The 25,773-nt window shown below is 43.6% G+C and overlaps 1 protein-coding gene across 20 annotated transcripts in view; it reads right to left on the bottom strand.

The window, feature by feature from the left end:
* The window catches only part of RIMKLB (ribosomal modification protein rimK like family member B), a 103,929-nt gene that overhangs the window by 72,599 nt on the left and 5,557 nt on the right, over window positions 1-25,773 (bottom strand). For 10 of the 20 annotated variants that reach the window (XM_063592980.1, XM_063592983.1, XM_063592981.1 and 7 more), the window contains exons 1-2: window positions 13,234-13,392; window positions 12,665-12,750 (exon numbers count right to left, since the gene is read on the bottom strand). The exons of 1 other annotated variant lie outside the window; for it this stretch is intronic. In XM_063592980.1, the coding sequence (XP_063449050.1) occupies window positions 12,665-12,750; window positions 13,234-13,248 (101 nt within the window). In that variant the 5' untranslated portion in view covers window positions 13,249-13,392. 9 more of the 20 variants (XM_063592986.1, XM_063592995.1, XM_063592993.1 and 6 more) reach the window with 6 other exon arrangements.

Raw genomic sequence — 25,773 nt, 5'->3', positions numbered from 1 at the left:
TGCCCAGACTGATCTCAAACTCCTGGCCTCAACCAATCCTCCCACTTTGGCCTCCCAAAGTGCTGGGGTTATGGCTGTGAGCCACCATGCCTTGCCAATCAATGATTAATTTCATTGCACAGTGGGTCTTCACCTGAGTGTGGCAGTTGCTGCCCCAATAGCAGTCAGGATGGAATGTTATAGTCACTAGCAATTGGGAAGCAGAAATGTTCCGCTGCTGATACATCAGTAGTCAGAAATTACATGGGCTACAACAGTGTTCCCGATGATTCTGAAATCAGAAAATAATATTCCCCTCTGAAGAGCCACAAAGCCTTCAGTCAACATGTTTTTCTAGGCCAGGCATGATGGCTCCTGCCTGTAATCCCAGAACTTTGGGAGGCCAAGGTGGGCGGATCACTTGGTCAGGAGTTTGAGACCAGCCTGGCCAATATGGCAAAACCCTGTCTTTACTAAAAATACAAAAATGAGCCAGGTGTGGCAGTACATGCCTGTAATCCCAGCTACTCGGGAGGCTGAGGCAGGATAATCGCTTGAACCCAGGAGGCGGAGGTTGTAGTGAGTGGAGATCGTGCCACTGCTCTCCAGCCTGGGTGACAGAGCGAAACTCCATCAAAAAAAAAAAAAAAGGAAACAAACAAACAAACAAACAAACAAAACTGGCGGGGAGTGGTAGCTCATTTTGGGAGGCTGAGGTGGGCAGATCATTTGAGGTCAGGAGTTCAAGACCAGCCTGGCTGACATGATTAAGACTCCATCTCTACTAAAAATACAAAAAAAAAAAAATAGCCGGGTGTGTTGGTGCATGCTTGTAAACCCAGCTACTCAGGTGGCGGAGGCAGGAGAATCACTTGAATCTGGGAAGTCGAAACTGCAGTGACCCCAGATGATGCCACTGGACTCCAGCCTGGGAAACAGAGCAAGACTCCATCTCAAAACAAAACAAAACAAAAAACACATTTTTCTACATTAAACCTCTGATTACCAGGTACAGTAGTCCCTCCATATCCACAAGGGATAATTCCAAGACCCCCAGTGGATGCCTGAAACTGCAGATAGTACTGTACCACATACATATACTACGTTTTTTCCTAAACATACGTATCTATGATAATTTCCATATTAGGCACAGTAAGATGTTAGCAATAAAATAGAACAATTATAACAATATACTATGATAAAAGTTATATGAATGCGGTGTCTCTCCCACTCTCAAAATATCCTGTTGTACTGTGTCAGGGCGTAACTGAAACCACAGAAAGTGAAACCAGGGAAAGTGAAACCTGTCCAGTGGTACACTGCCATTCCCACAGGAGGACATGCGGCTAGCCTTCCTCGGTGCCCAAGCGATGGGGCCTCCCCAAGGGCTGCTGCAGCAACAGCTGCTCGCCTTCTTAGGGGTGCTCCAACTGGATTCACATCTGAGATGCCAGAAGTGTTGGGTGAAGACTTCAATCCCAAAGGTAGAGGCTCCAGGCGTGCCTGCCTGCTTCTGCCCCTCAATGGTTCTCTCCTAGCCTTGGGCACAGCTGTTTCCTCTTCTTAACAGAATTTCAAAACATCTACTTTTCTATTTTTCCCATCTGCTAACATAAAGAAAAAAGAAAAACCGGAAAAAACAGAAATGCTGACAAGTCAAAAGGACTCCAGTAAATCTAAATAGTACAGGAGCTCAAAAGTGCACCAATAAAATGACAGTCCTGCTAATGATCCAGAATCTTAAAATTCAGATAATATTCACTATTTTAAAAGACAGTAGAGTCCTCTATAAAATAAAATGGCAAACTTTTTTCCTAGTAGTTTAAAGGAGTAAACTTGGTTACCCAATAAGGTAACTGTAAGAAAATATTCTCCAGTAGCGAAACATAAACGCAGCACTTGCAAATGTCCACATATAGTATAGATGAGTACCGTATAGTATTTCCTCTCTTAGAATGTAAGCTCAGGTCAACCAATCCCATCCTCTCTTTATTTCCTCCAGTGTATCAAGAAAAACAATGTATAAATATCAGATGCTGAATAAATACTACTGACAAAAGTACCTTTTTTGAAATAAAGAGAAATTCTACAAAGAGAGTTTATTTTTGAGAGTTTTCCCACACAAACTTCTGGATGAGCATACCAATAAAAAACAGCACTGCATCTTGGAATACTCAGGCAAAACTGAGTATATGGGAATCTTAAAGTGCTTCATTCATCTTCTGAAATAGGAAATAAGCAGACATTTGTTTCACTGCTTAAGATTTCCTAAATTTTTTCTAAGGTAATAGTTTAGAAAGTACCACTTTGTTTCTCCCAACTTTTAGTTCCCTTATTAGACCAACCTGAGGAATAATTTTTCTACTTTAAAAGTTTTTTCAAGTCAACATCCTGGGATCTAAAACTTAGCGTTGTTTCTTATTGGATCAAATTTCCTTAATAAACAAAGGAAAAGTTCAATGTTTAGAGTCAAAATCTCAAAATACATTACAAATATGTAAAGCTTCCAAAAGGATGTGTCAACCTATTCTGTACAGAGGACAAATGAGAGCATAAAAGATTTCTATTACATCACAGAATAAAAGAAAAAAAGTTAAAATGAAAGTCATTTCTCTCCCTCTCATCTTTCTTGTGAGGACCCTTCCCAAAGGTATTTATTCTAGTACAGAAAAAGCAAAAAATCACAATCTACCGTCTGAAGATATTAAGGTACCTCTTACTAAGAAAATCCATTTAACATATGAGCTCAAAATTCCAACTACTGAAGAAAAATAAAGCTAAAGGAAAAAAATACACTAATATAAAATAGAATATGTATAAAACTCTACTCTAACACACAATAGAATCTGTATAGAACTCTATTGTAACACATAATGGAATCTGTATAGAACTCTACTGTAACACACAGTGGAATCTGTATAGAATTCTATTGGAACATACAATAGAATTTTAATAGCATTTATTCCATTTGTCAGTTAATACAGACTTGCTTCGGGAAAGACTGTACATAGGATAAAAAATAATAATACTAAAGACTTGTTTTCAACACTATCCCCTCTTGGATAGGAATCACAGGAGTTGAATCAGGTTTGTGGAGAAAAATAACAAATTTGTGTCTCTTAAAAGTGTGATATTACAAAATATATACTTGGTCTTCAACCCTGTTTCCTGGCATACAACTCCTAAAATCATAAGAATCTCCAAAATGATGTCTTTCTGTATGCTAATAATTGACTGATGGCTGGCAGCCCCTAGGCAGCTTTAGTATGGAGGCTGGTCACCAGAAAGACCAAGGCATGATCAGAGGGTTGGAACCTTCAGTCTCATCCCTTAACCTCTGGAGACGGGAGATGGGCTAACAGTCAAGTTGATCACCAGTAGCCAGTGGTTTAATCAATCATGCCTATGTAATGAAGTCTCCAAAAAACCCAAAAGGATTGGGCTCAAAATGCTTCCAGATAGCTGAACACGTAGCAGATCCTGGAGGGTGACGCACCCAGGAAGGGCAAAGAAGCTCCGTGCCCCTTTTCCATACTTTGCCCTATGCACCTTTTCATCTGTATCCTTTATAACATACACATAAACATGTTTCCCTGAGTTATGTAAACTGCTCCAGCAAATTAATCAAACCCAAAGACAGGGTTGGTGGGAACTCCAACTTAAAGCCAGTCAGCCTTCTGGCTGAAGTCCAGAGGCCTGTACTGGTGGGGGGCATGGTACGGGGTCGTTTTGGCGACTGAGCACTTAACCTGTGGGAGACAGTGTCAGAAATTAATTAGAGGACACCTAGCTGGTGTCCGTTGCAGAAATGACTGTTGGTGAGGAGAAATCTCCATCAGTGGATCTTCTGTGTTGATTGGTGTTGCTGAAAGAACAGGAAAAAGCACATTGAATGTTGTTTTTTCCACGCTCTCTCATTAAATTTTAGGTATGCTATCAAGTCTCTTTTTCTGTGACTTTCCTCCCGACATCTCTCCTTCTGCACATGATCCCCCGAGTTTCATTCTTAAACTCTGCTTTCCACTTTCTAGAAATGTCATCCGAATCCAGGTTTCAACTTTATTCCTTCTGAACCACTGACCCACTAGATATTTCTTTCTCAACTAAATTTCAGAATCCATTTCAATGAGCCTACTGGGCATCCCTAACTAAATGCCACCCACTGTTGCCTCAGTTAAGCATGTTTTTTAAAACAAAAAAAGGACAGGCACGGTGGTTCACGCCGGTAATCTCAGCACTTTGGAGGGCTGAGGTGGGCGGGATCACCTGAGGTCAGGAGTTTGAGATTAGCCTGGCCAAAATGGTGAAACCCTGTCTCTATTAAAAATACAAAAAAATTAGCCGGACGTAGGGGTGCACACCTATGGTCCCAGCTACTCAGGAGGCTGAGCCAGGAGAATCGCTTGAACCCGGGAGGCAGAGGTTGCAGTGAACCAAGATTCTGCCATTGCACTCCAGCCTGGGTGACAAGAGCGAAACTCAGTCTCAAAAAAAAAAAAAAAAAAAGGCCAGGCGTGGTGGCTCACGCCTGTAATTCCAGCACTTTGGGAGGCCGAGGCAGGTGGATCACCTCACCTGAGGTCAGGAGTTCAAGACCTGCCTGGCCAACCTTGTGAAACCCCGTCTCTACTAAAAATACAAAAATTAGCTAGGCATGGTGGTGGGCGCCTGTAATCCCAGCTACTTGGGAGGCTGAGGAAGAGGAGTCACTTGAACCCAGAAGGCGGAGGTTGCAGTGAGCTGAGATCGCACCATTGCACTCCAGCCTGGGTGACAAGGGCAAAACTCCGCCTCAAAAACAAAAAACAAAACAAAGAATGTATTTTTATTCACAGAAATGGTTCAGCACCTATATTCCCCATTGTGATCATTAAATTTTACATCAACCTGGTGAGGCAATGGTTCCAAGCTATTTGGGCAAACAATAGTCTATACATTGCTGAAGGTATTTTCTATATGTGATTAACAACTAATGAGTTGACCTTAAGTAAAGGAAATTACCCTCCATAATGTGGAGGGGCTTCATCCAATCAGTTGAAGGTCTTGCTAAAAAGTAAAAACTGAGGAGGAACTCTTCCTCAAGACTCAGGACTTATAGACAGACTCACAGAAATGCTACCTGAGTTGCCAGTCTGCTGGTCTCCCCAAAAATTTCGGACCCAAGACTGCAACATCAAGTCCTGTCTGAGTTTACAGACTGCTGCTTACTCTACAGATTTTGAACTTAGCAACTCCGCAATCATAAGCCAAATGCTTAAAATACATATACAATTAAAAATACATATATAAACATATCTTATTGAGTCTATTTCCCTGGAGAACTCTGACTGATGTACCTATCCTTATTAAGGCACTCGATTCAGACAACTGGGCATCAATTTTTATTTCCATCCTTCTTTCACTGTTTACAAAAAGCTAATTCTAACTTCTAAATATTAATATCACCGGCATTTTACTTTTTTTTTTTTTTTTTTTTGAGATGGAGTCTCAATCTGTCACCCAGGCTGGAGTACAGTGACGTGATCTTGGCTCACTGCAACCTCTGCCTCCCGGGTTCAAGCGATTCTCTTGCCTCAGCCTCCCGAGTAGCTGGGACTACAGGCGTGTGCCACCACACCCGGCTAATTTTTGTATTTTTAGTAGAGATGGAGTTTTGCCATGTTGGCCAGGCTGGTCTCGAACTCCTGACTTCAAGTGATCCTCCTGCCTTGGCCTCCCAAAGTGCTAGGATTACAGGTATGAGCCACCATGCCTGGCCCACTTTACTCTTATCTCCAGTATATTCAACTTATGACACTTGGACTACTATAAAAGCCTCCAAATAAATCTGCCCTCTGTCACTTCCAATTTTCTAAACACATTATATTCGTCCATGCTTCCTGTTGCTTGGAATATATACCCCAAACACTTACCTATTTAGTAAAGTCTGAGCTCAAATGGTTTTAGTTTGGGGTTGTGTGTGTGTGTTTTAGAGGTGAGGTCTTGCTCTGCACCAAGCCTGCAGTGACGCAACTGCAGCCTTGAATCTTGGGCTCAAATAATCCTCCCACCTCAGCCTCCCAAGTAGCTGAGACTACAGGTATGTACCACCACACCCAGCTAATTTTTTCCTCTTCTTTTAGAGGCAGGTTCTCACTATGTTGCCCAGGCTGGTCTCAAACTCCTGGCCTCAAGCAAAATTCTCCTGCCTCAGTCTCCCGGATAGCTGGGATTACAGGCATGAGCCATGGCTCAAGTGTTAATGCATTAGTTAAATAACACATCCTCCGGAAGAATGACTTTAGGAGTCAGGGAACACTTAACAGACGTGTTAACATTTGCACCCAAGCCATTATCATAGTATATAATTAAGGTTTACTTTTAAAAACTAGGGTCTGCCAGTGCTATAAGATGAATTCTTAAAGTCTATGTTTAAACAATTCTATTTGTTAAAGACAATTTCTCTTTCTACAGGTTAAGTCATGATTGAAAACATGTTCAACAAATAAGCATGTTTAAGTGATCTGAGTTTATAAAATACCATTTTCCTTACCAAATCAATTTTTTTTTTTTTTTTTTTGAGACAGGGTCTCACTCTGTCACCCAGGTTGGAGTGCAATGGTGTGATCTTGGCTCACTGCAACCTCCGCCTCCTGGGTTCAAGTGATTCTCCCACCTCAGCCTCCTGAATAGCTGGGACCACAGGCACACACCGCCACACCCGGCTAATTTTTGTATTTTTTGGTAGAGGCGGGGTTTCATCACGTTGCTCAGGCTGGTCTCAAACTCCTGACCTCAAATGATCCGCCTGCCTCAGCCTCCCAGTGTTGGGATTACAGGCGTGAGCCACCACGTCCGACCCATAAAACACTTTCTACATATATTTTGGCACTTAATCTGTATATAATAATGTGAGGAACACAGGCTTCTATTATTCCAATTTAAAGAAAGACCAGCCCAAGATATCACAATAGTAGACCCAAGACTGGAATTAAGATTTTCTATTTCTCTATGCTTTTTTTCTACAAAGAAATCAGAACCATCAAAGCTAATTTGGATAAAGAAAATAAATTCACATACTGAGTAATTATATGTACCAAACACAATATGAGATGGTTTATTTTTATCATTTAATCCTCACAACCATCCCTCTGCAGTGTGCTATGGTCTTCATTTGGCAGTGACGCTGTTCTAGCAGAAAGGTTAGATAACTTGTTTAAAGTCACAATTAGAAAGTGGTAGGGGCCAGGCACAGTGACTCACACCTGTAATTCTAGTACTTTGGGAGTCTGAAGCAAAAGGATTGCTTGAGGCCAGGAGTTTGAGACCAGCCTGGACAACACAGTGGGACCTCATCTCTACAAAAAATCAACACTTTAGGAGGCTGAAGTAGGAGGACAGGAGTTCAAGACTAGCCTGGGCAACATAGTGGGGTCTTATCTCTACAAAAAGTGAAAGAAAAAAAAATTAGCCGGGTATGTTGGCACAGGCCTATGGTGTCAACCACTAAAGAGGCTGAGGCAGGGGGTTCGCTTGAGCCTAGAAGTTCAAGGCTACAGTGAGCTATGATCACATACTACTGTACTTCAGCCTGGGTGACAAAGCAAAACCCTGCCTTAAAAAAGTTCTTCTGGAATCCAAACAACATTTCTCTTTTTCTTTTCTTTTCTTTTTTTTTTTTTTTTTTTTTGAGAGGGAGTCTCACTCTGCTGCCCAGGCTGGAGTGCAGTGGTGCGATCTTGGCTCCCTGCAACCTGCCTCCTGGGTTCAAGCAATTCTCCTGCCTCAGCCTCCCGAGTAGCTGAAATTACAGGCATGTGCCACTACACCCGGCTAATTTTTGTATTTTTAGTAGACATGGGTTTTCGCCATGTTGGCCAGGCTGGTCTCAAACTCCTGGCCTTAGGTGATCCACCCATCTTGGCCCCACAAAGTGTTGGGATTACAGGTGTGAGCCACCATGCCCAGCCTCCAAACATTTCTAATGATTTCACTTAATAGAAGAAACTTACATCAAATTATTTCTGGAACATGGCACAGAAGACAGTTCCTAGGTTTAATGCACAGTACAGTTCAAAGTCCCCAAGTTTCATATTTAACATGATAAATGTCTGGCCTTCTGTCTAAATTTTCTTCCCAGATATTACTTTGAAAAAGGAGTTAGAAAGCTATTCATTTACTCTCAAGCCCAAGGCTTTACAGATATGGCTAACTAAATCACATGTCAAAGGAATAAACTAACAACTGAGAACTCCAAAGCCTCAGGGAAGAATTCCAAGGTTGCTATTTGGGCAACCCTGCCTGACTTTTCAAAATGCAGTTTTCTGATAAAGTATGAAAAATTCAAATACTCCTCAAAATTGGAAAGCACAGTAGTAAGAAATGGTCTGATCTTATACAGCAATTCTATATTCCACTTTAGAGACCTTATTTCTAAATTTATAGGAACATGAAGCCAAAAGCTAGTATCAGAAGGAAAAAAAAGAAATGAAAGAAGCTGAATACAGAATAAAAGCATTTAAGAAAGGAACAAGTTTGAATCTTTTTTGTCACAACTTGATATAGACACTTTTGAAATAAAAGGTAGTAAAATTAATCAGGCATGTAAATGCTTAAACAGATTTTTGTTTTGCCAGCTCATCAATTCACAAATTAGTACGCATTTCCTAAGAATCCAGTAGACTCCTTCAGACACTGCTCGGATAACTGATAGACAGATAAAAAATACAGAGATTACCAAAATTAGTCTGTAAACTCCATGAAGAAAGAACCCACAACCATTTTATTCCCTGATGTTATCCCCAGTGGGAAATGCATAACCTGACATGTAACACTGACAAGTTATGGAATAGAACATATCTTAATAATCTGCTATATCAAGTTGTAAGAGAGTATCAAAAAATCATAGCTATTTTAATATTAAATACCAGGCAAATGGGTGTCCCCATAAGATCTATTTTTTTTTTTTTTTTATTGAGATGGAGTCTTGCTCTTTGACCCAGACTTGAGTGCAGTGGTGCAATCTAAGCTCACTGCAACCTCTGCCTCCAGGGTTAATGCAATTCTCCTGCCTCAGCGCCCCCAGTAGCTGAGACTACAGGCGCACACCACCACACCTGGCTAATTTTTGTATTTTTAGTAGAGATGGGGTTTTGCCATTTTGGCCAGGCTGGTCTCAAACTCCTGACCTCAAGTGATCCGCCTGCCTCAGTCTCCCAAAGTGCTGGGATTACAGGTGTGAGCCACCGCACCTGGCCCCTGTAAAATCTAAATGTAGCTATCCAAAATTCCTAATTAATGTTTTCGGGTTCTCTTAAAAAAAAAAAAAAAAAAAAAGAGATCAGGCCTGTGCTTACTTCCCATAACGGTCATATAACTGATCCAGAAATGATTAGCTTTGTTAACAAAGTTAGAAAAAAAACAAAAACATAATTTCAGAAAGAAGAAAAAAGATATAAACAGATGGGTTCCATGCAGACCAGCCTCTAGGGGAGTAGAGCCGGCTAGCTCTGTGGCTTTTGTCCTCCAAGCCAATTTTGAGAGGGGAAAAAAAAACACTGAAAAAGAAAACATTAAAAATAACACCATGGCATTAGTTACCATGAAGCCAGAAAGTCAGTACTTTTCTACAAACATAACATGTACACAGATACATATGGCATATAAATCTAAAATGTATTACGTACATACTTTTGGAGGTACTATCTTATTTCTTAACAATCCCTCATATGACAAGCAGAAAATTCCAAGAGACAATTAAGAGACAATTTCCAACATCTGTACGTAATCTCCCTACTCAACCTCTTGAAACAACTGCACATATCAGCACAGCTAACATTTAAAAATAATACTTTTTTCACTATCGCAGTCTCCTCCTCCCTCAGATTCTAATAACGTATTACAATTTCTTTTTTCTTTTTTTTTTGAGACAGTCTTGCTCTGTTGCCCAAGCTGGAGTGCAGTGATAAAATTTCGGCTCACCGCAACCTCCACCTCCCAGGTTCAAGCGATTCTTGTGCCTCAGCCTCCTGAGTAGCTGTGACTACAGGTGTGCGTCACCATGCCCAGCTACTTTTTATATTTTTCACAGAGACAGGGTTTCGCCATGTTGGCCAGGCTGGTTTCAAACTCCTGACCTCAAGTGATCAGCTTGCCTCATCCTCCCCAAGTGCTGGGATTACAGGTGTGAGCCACTGGGCCAGGCCACATAATTACAATTTCTAGAGGCTCTTTTCTCATTTGCTTGTGACTTAATCCCACTTGCAGAATACTCTTTGTAAACTAATCTGCCATAAAACAAAGTCTTTCTATGAATGTTTATCACTGAAGCGCCCCCAAAACAGTTGTCAGCAAGCAACATACAATAAAACTCACCCTCCTTACTTTATGTTTGGTTCTCTCTCTTCACATGTTGTTCGTGGGTATAGAAGTTCTTCCTCCACCCATTTTCACTCAGTTTATGTCTCTATGCCTGCTCCCCAGAGGAAGACGATAAAAGCTACTCCTGCTTCCCAAAGTGTGGAACAACTGGCTCTGCTCTGTCCCCTTTCCCCATCCCCTACTAGTGTTCATGGTTGGTCAGTCTTTCAGCTTATAGAGAGGGGAGCTTTGAGAAATAAATCTAGTGACTTACCCCAGCAGCAAATCCTAGGTGGATACAAATTGTGAAAAGGGTAATTGGGAGATATTTTAAAAGAGATGTTTCTCCATGTGCCACAACAAACCAATGCCTGAAGCTGGGTTCGTGTTCACTGGTCAAATAATGTCCACTTTAGTGTGTTTCTTCACAGTATGACTGAGAAGGGGTGGAAGATTTAGAAGAGTTTACTGGTAATTTCCCTCTGGAGAGGAAAAGGGGCCTGAATGACAAGGGAAAAAAGAAGGGGCTAATTTATTGTCACTCTCCCTGCTACTCCTAGATACTACTACTGACAAAAGTATATTAAACAGGGATTCTAAGAAAACATGGGCAAAATAAGAAAGCTATCCACTAGAAACTAAGATAAGTAGAATTTTAGCTGGTAGCCAACCGGCTAAAGGTTAAACGCTCAGTTCCTTACCCCCTGCGGGGGGCAAGGCAGGAAGAGAAAAGTGGCTCTTGACCGAGTGGAGGATTGTATGTGACTGAATTTGCTGTTCCCCTTCTTGGCTCTGTTCTCAGAATCACAGACTGCCCCCCTCCCTGACAAGCAGACTCCAGCACCTGGTAGGGGTAAGAGAAGACAAGAGAGAAAAAAGGGAGACAGAGAAAGATAAAAAACATCAACAGCCATGTTGCCAAACTAACAACTAAATCAATGACATGAAAGAAGGAAATTAACAGCACTAACCAAGATAGAAAGGAATAAAATAGGATTGATTACCTCAAGACAAAATAGGCCTCCTCTCCTTTGACACACTAACCAAATAAAACAGTAACCATTGGAAAAGAAATTTAACTATGATTATTTTTAAAATTAGAGAGTTACATACTAAAATTTAGGAAATAAATGTTAAATCTCTGAGACCGGAATTTCAGAGAGTGTTTTATTCCAAATGAATATCTTAAAAGTATTCTCATAATTGCTTTTAAGAAATCATTTTTTAAAATAGAAGAAATGACCTTTAAGGTACCCAATATTGTGAAAGTAACAAAAATGAGATTTAAAAACATTTCAATTTAAATGGTTATAGTTAATAATTAAGAATACCCATAAATATAATGAACATATCAAGCCCACAAAAAAAAATCTGCATAGTAGGCTGCCCATATACTTTCTATACCGATTTAGAGTTGAACCTAACTCCACAAAGATGTGGTAACAATATATATAACTAATGGGAAAATGACAGCATACTGAAAGAACTTACATAGCAGTTGCATCGAGCATGGTTAGTGCAATAACCCCTCACAGAACAGAATTACCACCCCATCGCTATTCGCCAATACAAATGGGATAAAACAGTGGAATAACAAATGTGTGATCAGAGATAAGGACATATTAATAAGGGGAGATTGAAATTATTACCACTCTGGTTTGGGGTTTTTTTGGGGGGGGGTGAGGGGCAAGTAGTGTAATATTTACATCATGCTCAAATTTTTAAAGAATGAAAACTGGACAAGCAATTATTTGGTCATCCCCTTCTCATTCAGAGGCTGTCAAAAGAAAAGATGGAATGACTGTCACACTCTCTAAAATTTACACGGAAGGAGGAAAATGTGGAATCGAATACAGTAGCTGCGGGACCGCACCACGTGATCCTCCTCCCGCGGTCGCTCCATAGAATTTGTGGGAATGAGGGGCGGGGGTGGGGGGAGGGGGAGTGTCGCCGCAATCCCGAGGACAGGTCAGCAGCCCGCGGGTCCGACTCCAGCCGGCGTTCCCGGGGTTACCACACCCCCTCGCCGGCGGGGAAACCATACTCCTTACACGCCCGAGGTCGCCGGCCCCTCGACACGGCTCGCCCAGTCTCACGCACACGCCACGGGCCGGCGCCTCCCGGCACACGCGCCAAGGCCGGGCCCCGCCTCGCTCCCCACCGACTCCGCGGAGCGGCGACCACCGGCCTCAACTAGCCCCGGACCCCGGGCGCGCTCGGGCCGGTCCCCTCCCCGGCCCAGCCCCCGCTAATCGGGGGATCCATTCCGCTGAACTCGCCCACTCGGGAGGGCGCGCCTTCGCCTCACTGCTCTACACCCGAGGGCAACAGCGGTCGTACCGCTCACCTGGTTCGGGGGGCTCCTCCCTCGCTCTCGGCCGACTGAGCCGGGCTGGGGCCTTCGAGGAAGCGCGGGCCGCCGGGCGGCTGGAACTGGGGGAAGGAGAGGAGGGGGAGGGGGTCGGGATACCGGGAGCCGCCTCCTTTCTCCTCCGCCGACCGCGGCTCCCGCAGGCTGGCCGGGCGTCCTCGCACACTCGCCCAGTTTCTCACAGCCTCGCGTCCCGTCAGCCTCTCCCTCACCCCACTCCCACACACTCTCACTCCCACACACTCACACCCGGCCGCTCCTCGTTCCCTCACTCGCCTGCCGCGCGCGCGCGCGCGACCCCGCTCACACACAGCGCGCGCGACGCCGGCGGAGACCGCCCCGCTCCCTCAGACCGAACGCCGCCCGCCCGCTTGCTGAGGAGCGGCGCGCGCCCCGGCCCCGCCCTCCTGGCGCGGCGGCGCGGCGGCGCGGCGGCGCGGCGGGCGGGGGGCGGCGGCCGGAGGAGCTGGGGGCCGGGCCAGCGCGCCGAGCACTGCCGAGCGGATCTGACACCTGCGTCGAGAGCCGCCCTCCCAGCTCCTCACCCGCACCCGAGCCATCGCTGGCCTCGGGGGAAAAGAGGCGATGGATCGCGCGCGGGGAGCGAAAAGGGAGCGCGAGGGCGCTCCGAGGACGCGCCTCCCCACCCGCCCCCAAACCGTCTTCACTGAGAAAGGGAAACGGATGGGGGGGGTGGGGGGCGAGGTTTGCTCCCAACTCGAAACCGCGAGATTAGTCCCTTCCGTTGTACGCCCTCCCCGCCCTCACATTCCCTGCTTAGGCCCCATCAATCTGCGCCTGGAACCCCGACGCGAGCCCCCGACCCCCTCGGGCGCAGGGTCCTGCCGGCATCCCGACGCCTCCCGCCCAGCCCTTCCGCCGGCCGCCGCCCGGAGTCCCCGCTTACGGTGGTTCCTCCCTCCGGTAGACAAAGATCATTCATACCTAGAAGGTCTTTATCCGGGACTGGAGTAAAGACAATACCTCTGTATATTGAGAGGCAAATTTAAAACCACATGATAAATTTCCTGGCTGAAGCGGGTTTGGAGATACAGGCGGGGTGGATAGCGCCAGCTCTGCCCCCTAGAAACCGGCGTAAACCTTGGACAAGTTAGTTGCTACGCTTCCTCTGAGCCTTTGTTGTGAAAAGATAAGAGTACAGTCCGGAGTCGTTGTGAGAATGAAATGAGATATTTTAAGAGCATTTTGTAAATTCTAAAACTATGTATAAAAAATAAAAGTATAGCCCAAAGGAGGCTAAGAATATGAATGTTCAACTACGCTATTACTTTTTCTTAAGGAGAAAAAAAGGGCTACAGACGACCTCCCAGGTTTACATGGAAGATTCACTTCCAAATAACTTCAGTCACCGGAGACACCAGGTGTGAGGTACGGTAATGTGCTCACCAGTTTGCCTTCTTGCTGGTCTCAGCCCTGTCTCAGTGACCTCAGCCAACAACTTTTCACTGCTCCTCTCCCAGTCAATTGACAATATAATTCATTTTCTGCTTTAAAAAATTTTTTTGACTAATTTCCTTCAGCGTCTCGAGAGTCCTTTAAAAGATGTAGCATAACCCAGGGTGGTAACTTCTGGATCCAGACTGCCCGGATTGGATTTATGGTTCCACTCCCTATGTGAACCTCTGCAGTAACTTAACCTCTCTGTATCTTTATCTGCTGAGCTGTAAAAGTGAGGATAAAAATAGTTACCTACTTCATGGAGTTGTCATAAGGAGTAAATGAGTTAATAAGTATATAATATTTAACAGCTGACACAGATCAAGTGCTGTTCAAAGTGTTTAGTGCTATTATAATGTTACGTCAGTGAGAGTAACCTAGGATAGGCGTCTAGTTGGTTTACAAAATTTAGAGGAACAAACGCCCTATAAGATAGATACACTATCTTGAGAACAAAGGGGATAAGGTCTACAGAACTAAAATGTTGCTATTTACTTCCACTCTGATATTCAGCCCCCTGGGACATAAAGTATATTCAACTCCAAGACCAAGAGAAGCATTTTGTGATCAAGGGAAGCTTGAGCACAGAGATACTAACACTGAAAATCTGACAAAATAAACACAGTGAAATTGACACAGGGAAAAAAATGTACAGAGGATCAATAATAATATTTAATTAACCTATTCCTTCAGTCCCACTCTTAAGGAATCCAATTCGTGGTAACTGTGCATCCCCAGAAAAAGTGGGTTGTACTGGTGAAACTGAGGATAGGAAGTATGACTATTAACTCACTTGCTACTTGCCCTTAAAAGTTGTTATTCAGGGCAGGGCGCGGTGGCTCACGCCTGTAATCCCAGTACTTTGGGAGGCTGAGGCAGGCGAATCACCTGAGGTCGGGAGTTTTGGACCAGCCTGACCAGCATAGAGAAACCTTGTCTCTACTAAAAATACAAAATTAGCCAGGCGTGATAGCGCACGCCTGTAATCCCAGCTACTCAGGAGGCTGAGGCAGGAGAATCGCTTGAACCTGGGAGGTGGAGGTTTCAGGCCGAGATGGTGCCATTGCACTCCAGCCTGGGCAACAAGAGCAAAACTCTGTCTCAAAAAAAAAAAAAAAGTTGTTATTCAATTTATTGCTTCTATGTGCCATACACATTCTAAGATATTCTCATGTATGTAACAACGTTGCTTTTGACTTAAGCTAATAGGGAGTAAAACAAAGCTCAGGAGGGTATTTAAAAAAACAAAGCCAATGATAAGGCTTAAACACATTACCATTATCATGATATTGTTAAGATAATGTTTATGTGAGTAATGATCAAATTCATACATCATACTTTTTATATGAAGTAATAAGGGGGCAAAATTTTACACCATTTCCATATTGGAAACCCAAGGTTCAGAAAGGCTGTACATACATTCAGTCATAATCTTTGAGCATTCATGGTTGATATGTTTAGGCGGCTGTGGACTCACATCTCCTTTGGGTAGCAACACCTGCTCAAAAATATTTTAAGTAGTTTTTCTTGACATAATCATGCACCACACATTTTTAACCAGTGAATTAATATTTTTCAGGAAGTTCGGAGGTGTCGGGGTGGGGCGGGGCGGGGCGTGGCGGGGGGGCGGGGCGGTGCGGCAATTGAATCCCCTGGGAAGACATACTATAAGTAACCTAGCATGTCTGGAGTCAGATCAATCTGATTTGAAATCCTAGCTGTATTTACTAGCAGCATGAGATTGTTGCTTAACTTCCATAAACCTCAGTTTTCTCATCAGCAAAATGAAGATCATATTAGCACCACTTTATTAAGATAGAAGGATGAATGAGGTAACTCAAATGTAATGCATAACATAGTAAGTCTCAATGAATGTTAGCTATTATTATTCAAGACTAACTGATACCAAAACAGTCAAATAGTAATCAAAGAGAAATTATACAATGTTTAGATATGTGTGATAATCATACAAATAGTTATATTTATTGCATATCCCTATGAGTGTAAGACCAACTCTATGGGTAAGTAATGTCTTTGAGATGAAGTTAGGGTTCACCCTTTGCCTGCACCAAAACACTTCCAGATTTTTGCTCTTATTCCTAGACACATGAGAATCAACAGGAGGGACCGGGCAGGGTGGCTCATGCCTGTAATCCCAGCACTTTGGGAGGCCGAGGCAGGTGGATCACCTGAGGTCAGGAGTTCGAGACCAGCCTGGCCCACATGGTGAAACTCTGTCTCTACTAAAAATACAAAAATTAGCCGGGCGTGGTGGCAGTTGCCTGTAATCCCAGCTACTGGGGAGGCTGAAGCAGGAGAATTGTTTGAACCTGGGGGTGGAGGTTGCAGCAAGCCAACATTGGGCCAGTGCACTCCAGCCTGAGCAACAGATGGGTACTCCATCTCAAAAAAAAAAAAAAATTCAACAGGAGGCTGAGTGTGATGGCTCACACCTGTAATCCCAGCAGTTTGGGAGGCTGAGACAACAGGATCGCTTGAATACACGAGTCCAAGACCAGCCTGGGCAACACAGGGAGAGCCTGTCTCTATTTTTATTGTTTTTTGTTTTGTTTTTTGAGACGGAGTCTGGCTCTGTCGCCCTGGCTGGAGTGCAGTGGCGAGATCTTGGCTCACTGCACCCTCCACCTCCCAGGTTCAAGTGATTCTCCTGCCTCAGCCTCCTGATTAGCTGGAATTACAGGCGCCCAGCTAATTTTTGTATTTTTAGTAGAAACTTGGGGTTTCACCATGTTGGCCAGGCTGGCCTCGAACTCCTGACCTCAAGTGATCCGCCCACCTGAGCCTCCCAAAGTGCTGGGATTACAGGCATGAGCCATCTCACCTGGCCCCTGTCTCTATTTTTAAAAAATAAATAGAATCAACAGGAGAGCTCCCAAAAACTGATTAAATCAGCATTGGCGTCCAGGCACCAATATTTTTTCAGAGCCCTCCAGGGAATTTTAATACACAGCCAGGGTAAAGACCCAAGTTTACACAACAGCGATGTTAGAATTAACTATCCATTTGGTTGTGCTGAAATACACATGTTATCTAGCCATTTCAGCTAGTCAGATTAGCTGATTAGAATATGACAACTAAATTTGCAGTACAGGCCCGGTGTGGTGTCTCACATGTGTAATCCCAGCATTTTGGGAGGCTGAGGTGGGCGGATCACCTAAGGTCGGGAGTTCAAGACCAGCCTGGTCCAACATGGTGAAACCCCATCTCTATTAAAAATATAAAAATTAGCTGGGCGTGGTGGTGGGCACCTGTAATCCCACCTACTCAGGAGGCTGAGGCAGGAGAATCACTTGAACCTGGGAGGCGGATGTTGCAGTGAGCTGAGATAGTGCCACTGCACTCCAGTCTAGGTGACAGAATGAGACTCTGTCTAAAAAAAAAAAAAAAAAAAAGAAAGAAAGAAAAAGAAAACAAATTGCAGTACAAAGCATTTTAAAGTTTTTGATGGTATAATATGAAGGTACTGGGGGAAGGCCTATAAAATTGAGGGTTTAATGAAAACAAAATCTTCCCTAACAGAGTTACCCAGGTCCAGTCAGCCCCACGTCTCTGATTCTACTTAAGTACACAGTATATCTACATCAGCCAGAAAAACATAATTTACAAATGAAATAACAATAAATTGTTTGTCTGTTGCAGGTCAAGCGAAAACCTTTAAGTGCCCTATACACATCATCTGTTGCAAATCATTTCCCCCTGGGTTTGAAGACAAGGAAACTAGCGGGGATTTGATCAAAACTAGAGGCCTCGAAGTAGTAAAGAGAATTGTAAACAAGAATTTAATCTTTGAGATAGTTATCATCAGTACCTAAAATAGTGTTCTTTGTGGATTATCTAACGTTATAACTGCAAAATTCACGTGGCTGGAGAAAAGGTGGTTGGTGTCTAATGTCAGAACCTTGACTAGCAAATAAGGAACGGTAGCGGCAGCTGCAGTAAATCTAGCTCTCCCCACTGCTTCCTCTCCTGGAGCCAGCCGGCTAGAACCAGCCTGACAACAGTCTTTGCAGTAGAATAGCTAAACACTGATCTAGCCTTTCTCCACCCACATCCCTCCTCCTTTTCCCTGCTCCATCTCAGCACATTAAACTGAGCTTTCTCTCTATGCTAAGAAAATGCAGATGCCAGACACAAAGGGAGGAAAGACCATACATTGGCTGAATCACAGAAGAGAAAGAATGGGTGGAAAGAAAACACAGTCTTGGCAAGAAACATGATACAGGTTTTCCCCCTACTTCTTTAATTGTATCTGGTTAAGATTTTTTTTTTCCTCTACCACATAGAAATTACCTGGAATGCTTGTTTAAAATGCAGATTCCTTGACCTCTGCCTCTGACCTGAATCAGCCTGTGTACCTGCATTTCTTGAGCAACTCAAAGCATCTAAAATCAGCAATTTATCTGCATTTGGAATAAGCATACTAAATGATCTTTAGACACATGAAAGTTTGAGCACAGTGTCTTAGAGACCAAAATAACCATTTGTAAAATGCTCTTTATTTAAAGCCCTCAACATTTATAAACTCATTGTAGCCTCAAGCAACATTCTAAGGTTGAGCAAATATTGTTAGTCCTCTCTGACTGAAGAGAAAATGAGGCAATGAAATTAAATCGTTGGCAGCAATTTCCTAGTCCTGATTTCCCTGTCTTTGGGAGGATCTTAGAAGTATAACAACCTGGGAAGAATGAAAGAAGAAAAAAATGAAATAAGAAAATATGGAAAGGCACATTAGATGTGTTCTCATTTAAAGAATAGAGGAAGCATCAAGTATTAAAGGAAAAAAAAAAAACCCTCTCTTGGTGCAGGGAAACATGACTGAATTTGTAGATAATGCATCCATAGAATCCAACCAGAGAAATGATAATATGCAAACCACATAAGGGCTGTGTGCATCTGTCACACATCTGTGTCACCAGCAACACCTTGAATGATTAGTGAACATTTACAGATTAAATGAATGAATGAAGTCTGGAAGCATCCTAATGGCCTGGCACCACCATAATTATCCTGATCTGCCTTGCTGTTTTTTGTACAATGAAAGACTTAGACTGGGGAGCCCTGTTCAGTAGTCTAAGTTCATGTGGTTATCCTATGTTCAAAGAAACATCAGTTTATTTCTATTCAATCTAAATTCTTAACCTGTCCTATTTCCTAATTCTTTTCTTTTTTGTTTGTTTGTTTGTCTTTTTGAGACAGTCTCACTCTGTCACCCAGGCAGAGTGAGGCACCCAGGCACTGCACCCAGGTACCAGGCACTGCACCCAGGCACTGCACCCAGGTGCAGTGGCTCGATCTCTACTCCAACCTTTGCCTCCCGGGTTCAAACAATTCTGGTGCCTCACCCTCCGGAGTAGCTGGGATTACAGGCATGCACCACTGCACCTGGCAAATTTTTGTATTTTTAGTAGAGATAGGGGTCTCACCATGTTGCCCAGGCTGGTCTTTAACTCCTGACCTCAGTTGATCTGCCTGCCTTGGCCTCCCAAAGTGCTGGGATTACAGTTGTGAGCCACTGCACCCAACCCCTACAAAAACCAAAAACTTAAAAAAAAAAAAAATTGGCCAAGTGTGGTGGCACATGCCTATAGTCCCAGCTGCTTGGAAGATTGAGGCAGGAGGATTGCTTGAGCCCAGGAGTTCTAGGCTGCAGTGAACCATGATCATGCTACTGCGCTCATACAGGTTCCCATCTTTTGTTTTGTTTCCCAGAACTTTTCTGGGTAACTGTGACAGACAACTTAGATACTTGCTTAATAAATAAATGGTAAAGGTAGACTTAGGCATGAGGATCACACCACAGAAATACTTGAAACACATAGTTACATCACTGTCCCCAGTCTCATAATAAACCTATCGTATCTTAGAACATGGAGTGTTCTAACCCTACTGGGTTTGGATTATCTTCTTTTTTTGTTTTGTTTTGTTTTTTGAGACGGACTCTCACTCTGTCGCCAGGCTGGAGTGGAATGGCACAATCTTGGCTCACTGCAACCTCTGCCTCCCGGGTTCAAGTGATTCTCCTGCCTCAGCCTCCCAACTAGCTAGGATTACAGGCATGCACCACCACACCCAGCTAATTTTTGTATTTTTAGGAGAGAGGGGGTTTCACCATGTTGGCCGGGATGGTCTCGATGTCCTGACCTCATGATCCACCTGCATTGGCCTTCCAAAGTGTTGGGATTACAGGCATGAGCCACTGCACCTGGCCTGGAGTATATTCTTTTTACAGATGAGCAAACGGAGACACAGTGAGGTTAAGTAACTTGTCCAAAGTCACTCAGCCAGCAAAATAGCAGAGCCAAGATTTGAATCCAAGTAGCAAAGTACATGCTCTTAACTGCTTTGTCAAACACTGTTTGTAATCCCTCCGAAGACTATAAAAAGGATTGTCTGCAGTTTCCCCCCACTTCTTAGTATAGTTTTACTTAGATATCAATGCCTGCTGTTTGGGTTCATGCTTCAGTAGCATTTACTAACATGTGAAAAATAATGGTACATACATTATAATTTGCCACAAAGGACCCAAGAATCCATTAACTGAGCATCACCTCTAAAGATTCAACAAAAAATTGTTACTAACACATACATGATTCTTCAAATATGTATGGATTCTATTTTGATAAAGTATAACTCCATTTAAGTCATAAATGGATTTTCTACAGTCATAGAATCTTTTTATCAATTATGCTTTTTCTCGAACTTCAGGCATGAAAAAATGACTGTATTGTAGGTAACTGTAAAATGTTTTGAGGTTTAAAAAGGGACCCACTGACATGCTGGGACAAAGAGGGTTTAGCAGAAAATCCTGAGTTTAGTGGAGAAAACATGGCTTATTGCCTAATAGAGTGGCCAAAAGTAGGTCACAGTCCCTGACAGTCACAGCTGGTAAGGAGTGATGTCACTAGAGAAATGGGGATGGGGGAGGTGGAATTTAAGGTGGGGAAGTAGAGAGACCCTTTGAGGGCGCAGAAGAGGGGGGATTTACAGAGGCAGGTTTTAAGTCAGCCTTTTGTAGGCTGATTGCAGAAACAGCTGAAGCCCCATTTTCTCCTACCTATACCCAGCCTGCGTTCTCCCAGGCCTCATTCCCCACCTCCGCATCACCACCATACCCTCTCTGCTGGAGACAAAGACACCGGAGAAAGGACTGGGGAGAAAGACAAACCTGAAAAGGAGTGATTTCAATAAAAGAGAGAAAGGTGAGGAAAAAGTGAAGGAGACTTTAATCAAATCCAGGGAAACGTGACAGAGAGGAAGAAATAACAAAGAGAGGCAGATGGAAAAAAGAGTAGGAAGTACAGGAGGAAAATATGGCTGAATGAAACAAGACAGATTAATGAATAGAGCAAAGTAGTGTTAGAAATATAATTTCTATTAATTATTTTGGTTTAAAATATTAATTGAGCAAAATGCTGAGAAAGAGAGATTGTAATGGTTGCAGTTTGAAGTCAAAATATATAGTTATAATGTTTTGGCAACAAAGCAAAACTAGGCTGCTCCCAAAGAGGACGTCTCTTTTCAGCCCACATTCAGTCTAAAAGTTATGCTGTCCTTGTGTTTACCAAATCTAGAAGAAAATCTCATGACTAAGTTAAATATCTTATTCCAGGTATAGGTAGCCCCTGTTAAATTTTGCTAATAAAGTAATAACCATAGATCTTTAGAATGTGGAGATAAGGTGTATTTTATTATCCCTGTTTTGAAATATGTCATGCATGGCCGGGTGCAGTGGCTCATGCCTGTAATCCCAGCACTTTCGGAGGCTGAGGCAGGCAGATCAGCTGAGGTCAGGAGTTCGAGACTAGCCTGGCCAACATGGCGAAACCCTGTCTCTACTAAAAATAGAAAAAATTAGTCGGGTGTGGTGTCGGGCACCTGTAATCCCACCTACTTGGGAGGCTGAGACCGGAGAATCTCTTGAACCCAGGAGGCCAAGGCTGCAGTGAGCCGAGATCGCGCCACTGCACTCCAGCCTGGGCAACAGAGACTCCACCTCAGAAAAAAAAAAAAAGAAAGAAAGAAATACGTCATGCACTTCACACATTATTTTAATCACACACACAAAATTCTCTAATCCTGTTCAATTAATCCCTGGATCAAAACTTTCATTATGCTCAACAGCCCTCCTTTAACAACAACAAGTTTTTTAAAATTATATAAAAACAGTAATGCTCATTTCTGAATAATTGTTAAGGTTTAAAAATCCTCTGGTATAACCAAAATATACCTGTAATATACATTATTTCAAGATAAACCATCCAGAAAGAAATTAGGGAGACTAAGAACTATGTCACTGGAGTACCAGGAGAACTAAAAGTATGCAGTGCCTATATCTGAAAGAATGTGTTGTTTTTCTTTCTGCTCTTCTTTAAAATTTTCCTAAGAAAATAATTTCTATTATTTATCTTCTGTTTTCTCATTCCCCTTTCCCTAAATCTTGCTTTTCTTGTCTCTTATTGTAACAGCTTCTGTTTCCCTCTCATGTTGCCCCCATATTTTCTTCTAAATTCTGACTTTGTTGTGTCTTGGCTTAATCTGCCAGACTTCCACTAAACTTTCAGAGCTGGAATCAGAACAGTGCATTTGGCAAAAAGCCACACATACCACACAACCACAAACAAGCACTCTGGCTGCAAGATCTTTTCAACAATCCACTCCCGTTTCTTGCAGTCAGCAATTCACACAGGTTCATCCATGATCTGAAATAAGCAACACATACATTCTCATACATTTCACATGCACATGGCCTCTGCAGTCAGCTTACAAAGACACAATGTCTGCAGAAAGGTCTTGCAGCATACACAGGCAGTGCATTCTCCACCCCTTTCATAAGCTCTTCCTGAATGGCTGTTTCTTCTAGACACCTCCTCCCCTCATGCTGCCTGGCAATGACTCCCCTCCTTTTCCTGCAGTTCTCCAAGTCCTAACTGCAGTGCCATCCATCACTCTCCCAACAGATCCCCAGGCAAAGCAATTGTTTCTTGAAGCTCTCCCAGGTCACCTGCTTTTTTTTTTTTTTTTTTTTTTTTTCCTGACTTGGAACTTGCTCTAGCAAAAGGACTGTCAGAACAGATTCTCCTTCTGGAACACAATAATGTAGGCTGGTCCCCAGTACCCTGACTCCCTAATTTGTTCCTACAGATTTTATTTTATTTTATTTTTTATTTTTTTTAAATTTTATTATTTTTTTTATTGATCATTCTTGGGTGTTTCTCACAGAGGGGGATTTGGCAGGGTCATAGGACACTAGTGGAGGGAAGGTCAGCAGACAAACAAGTGAACAAAGGTCTCTGGTTTTCCTAGGCAGAGTGTTTGTGTTCCTGGGTACTTGAGATTAGGGAGTGGTGATGACTCTTAACGAGCATGCTGCCTTCAAGCATCTGTTTAACAAAGCACATCTTGCACCGCCCTTAATCCATTTAACCCTGAGTGGACACAGCACATGTTTCAGAGAGCACAGGGTTGGGGGTAAGGTCATAGATCAACAGGATCCCAAGGCAGAAGAATTTTTCTTAGTACAGAACAAAATGAAAAGTCTCCCATGTCTACTTCTTTCTACACAGACACGGCAACCATCCGATTTCTCAATCTTTTCCCCACCTTGCCCCCTTTTCTATTCCAGAAAACCGCCATCATCATCATGGCCCATTCTCAATGAGCTGTTGGGTACACCTCCCAGACGGGGTGGTGGCCGGGCAGAGGGGCTCCTCACTTCCCAGTAGGGGTGGCCGGGCAGAGGCGCCCCTCACCTCCCGGACGGGGCGGCTGGCCGGGCAGAGGGGCTCCTCACTTCCCATTAGGGGTGGCCAGGCAGAGGCGCCCCTCACCTCCCGGACGGGGCGGCTGGCCGGGCGGGGGGCTGAGCCCCCCACCTCCCTCCCGGACGGGGCGGCTGGCCGGGCGGGGGGCTGAGCCCCCCACCTCCCTCCCGGTCGGGGCGGCTGGCCGGGCAGAGGCGATGGCTTAGGGAGAAAGCAGAAAGGAAGGAAAAAGAGAAGAAAACAGAAAGGAAGAAAGGAAGGAGGGGAGCCCTGGTAGAAATTTCATTTTGTCCAGGGCAACTTGGGGACTTACAAAGGAGAGACGAGAGAGCAGAGGCAGATAGAGGAAATGGAGCAAGAAGTGTGAAAATAAAAGGAGAAACAAAGAAAAGAGGAAAAAGTATGAAAAATAAGTTGTAACATTTCTCTGGAGCTTTTGGTTTCAGAAGTGACCACAGAAGGAGGATGGAGATACTAAGAAAAAGTTAACAGGAGAAACAGTAATGAAGAGGAAAATCCTTTAATGAGGTTGTATGTTTTGAAATGTCCTAAAAAGACAAAATCATCATCACAAATATCTGCCACAAGGGAGATTTAAACTCCTAATTCGAAAGTACTCATGATGCTTAGAGAGGAAGCACATTTGAATTTTACTTAGATTATTTGCCCAAATATTACAGTATTTGAGACACATACTAAAAAAATTATATTTTGTTTATCTGAAATTCACAGTAAACGGATCATCCTGTGTTTATCTGGCAATCAAGCCCTCGGGGGATTCAGGTACCTACTCAAATTTGAGAAATACTGGTATAAAGTAAGAAAGCCTGCATTTAATGAGATCATCTGAATCAGAATCACTTGAAGGTGGTCGCCAAGTACGTATTCTTACCCCACCACAGACACACCAAATTGAAATCCTTAGAGAAAGAGCTGAAGATTCTTCATTTTGTTATACATTGATGATTCTGATGCACTAAAGTTCATAACCGCTGATTTCTCCATAATTCCTCTGAGGCGCCCTCTCCAAATCTGCATAGGATTGAACACTGCATCTATATATATGCAGCTGTCTATATAGCATTAACTTTTTAAAAGTCAATGGAGGCCGGGTGTGGTGGCTCACACCTGTAATCTCAGCATTTTGGGAGGCCTAGGCGGGCGGATTACGAGGTCAGGAGATCGACACCGTCCTGGATAACACGGTGAAACCCCGACTCTACTAAAAATACAAAAAAAATTAGCCGGGCGTGGTGGCGGGCGCCTGTAGTCCCAGCTACTTGCGAGGCTGAGGCAGGAGAATGGCATGAATCCGGGAGGCGGAGCTTGCAGTGAGCCGAGATCGCGCCACTGCACTCCAGCCTGGGCAACAGAGCAAGACTCCGTCTCAAAAACAAAAGAAAACCCTGAATAAAAAAAAAAAAAGAAAGAAAGAAAAAAAAGAAAAGAAAAAAGAAAATAGCTGGTCATGGTGTCATGCGTCTGTGGTGGGGAGGCGGAGGTGGGAGAATTGCTTGAGCCTGGAAGGCGAAGGTTGCAGAGATCGGGCTACTGCACTCCACCCTGGGTGAAAGAGTGAGACTCCGTCTCCAAAAAGGAAAGGAAAGGAAATGAGAGGAGAGGAGAGGAGGGGAGGGGAGGGAAGGGGGAGAGGGCTCGGTGGCTCACACCTGTAATGTAATCCCAGCACTATGGGAGGGCAAGGTGGGTGGATCAGTGGATCAGCTGAGGTCAGGAGTTCGAGAGCAGCCTAGCCAACATGGTGAAACCCTGTCTCTACTAAAAACACAAAAGTTAGTCCGGGCGCGGTGGCTCATGCCTGTAATCCCAGCACTTTGGAAGACC

The sequence above is a fragment of the Pan paniscus genome, chromosome 10 (genome assembly GCF_029289425.2).
Source record: "Pan paniscus chromosome 10, NHGRI_mPanPan1-v2.0_pri, whole genome shotgun sequence".
Classification (NCBI taxonomy): domain Eukaryota; kingdom Metazoa; phylum Chordata; class Mammalia; order Primates; family Hominidae; genus Pan; species Pan paniscus.
Note: the sequence above shows the minus strand (reverse complement) of the source record. Positions and strands in the feature narration are given on the sequence as shown.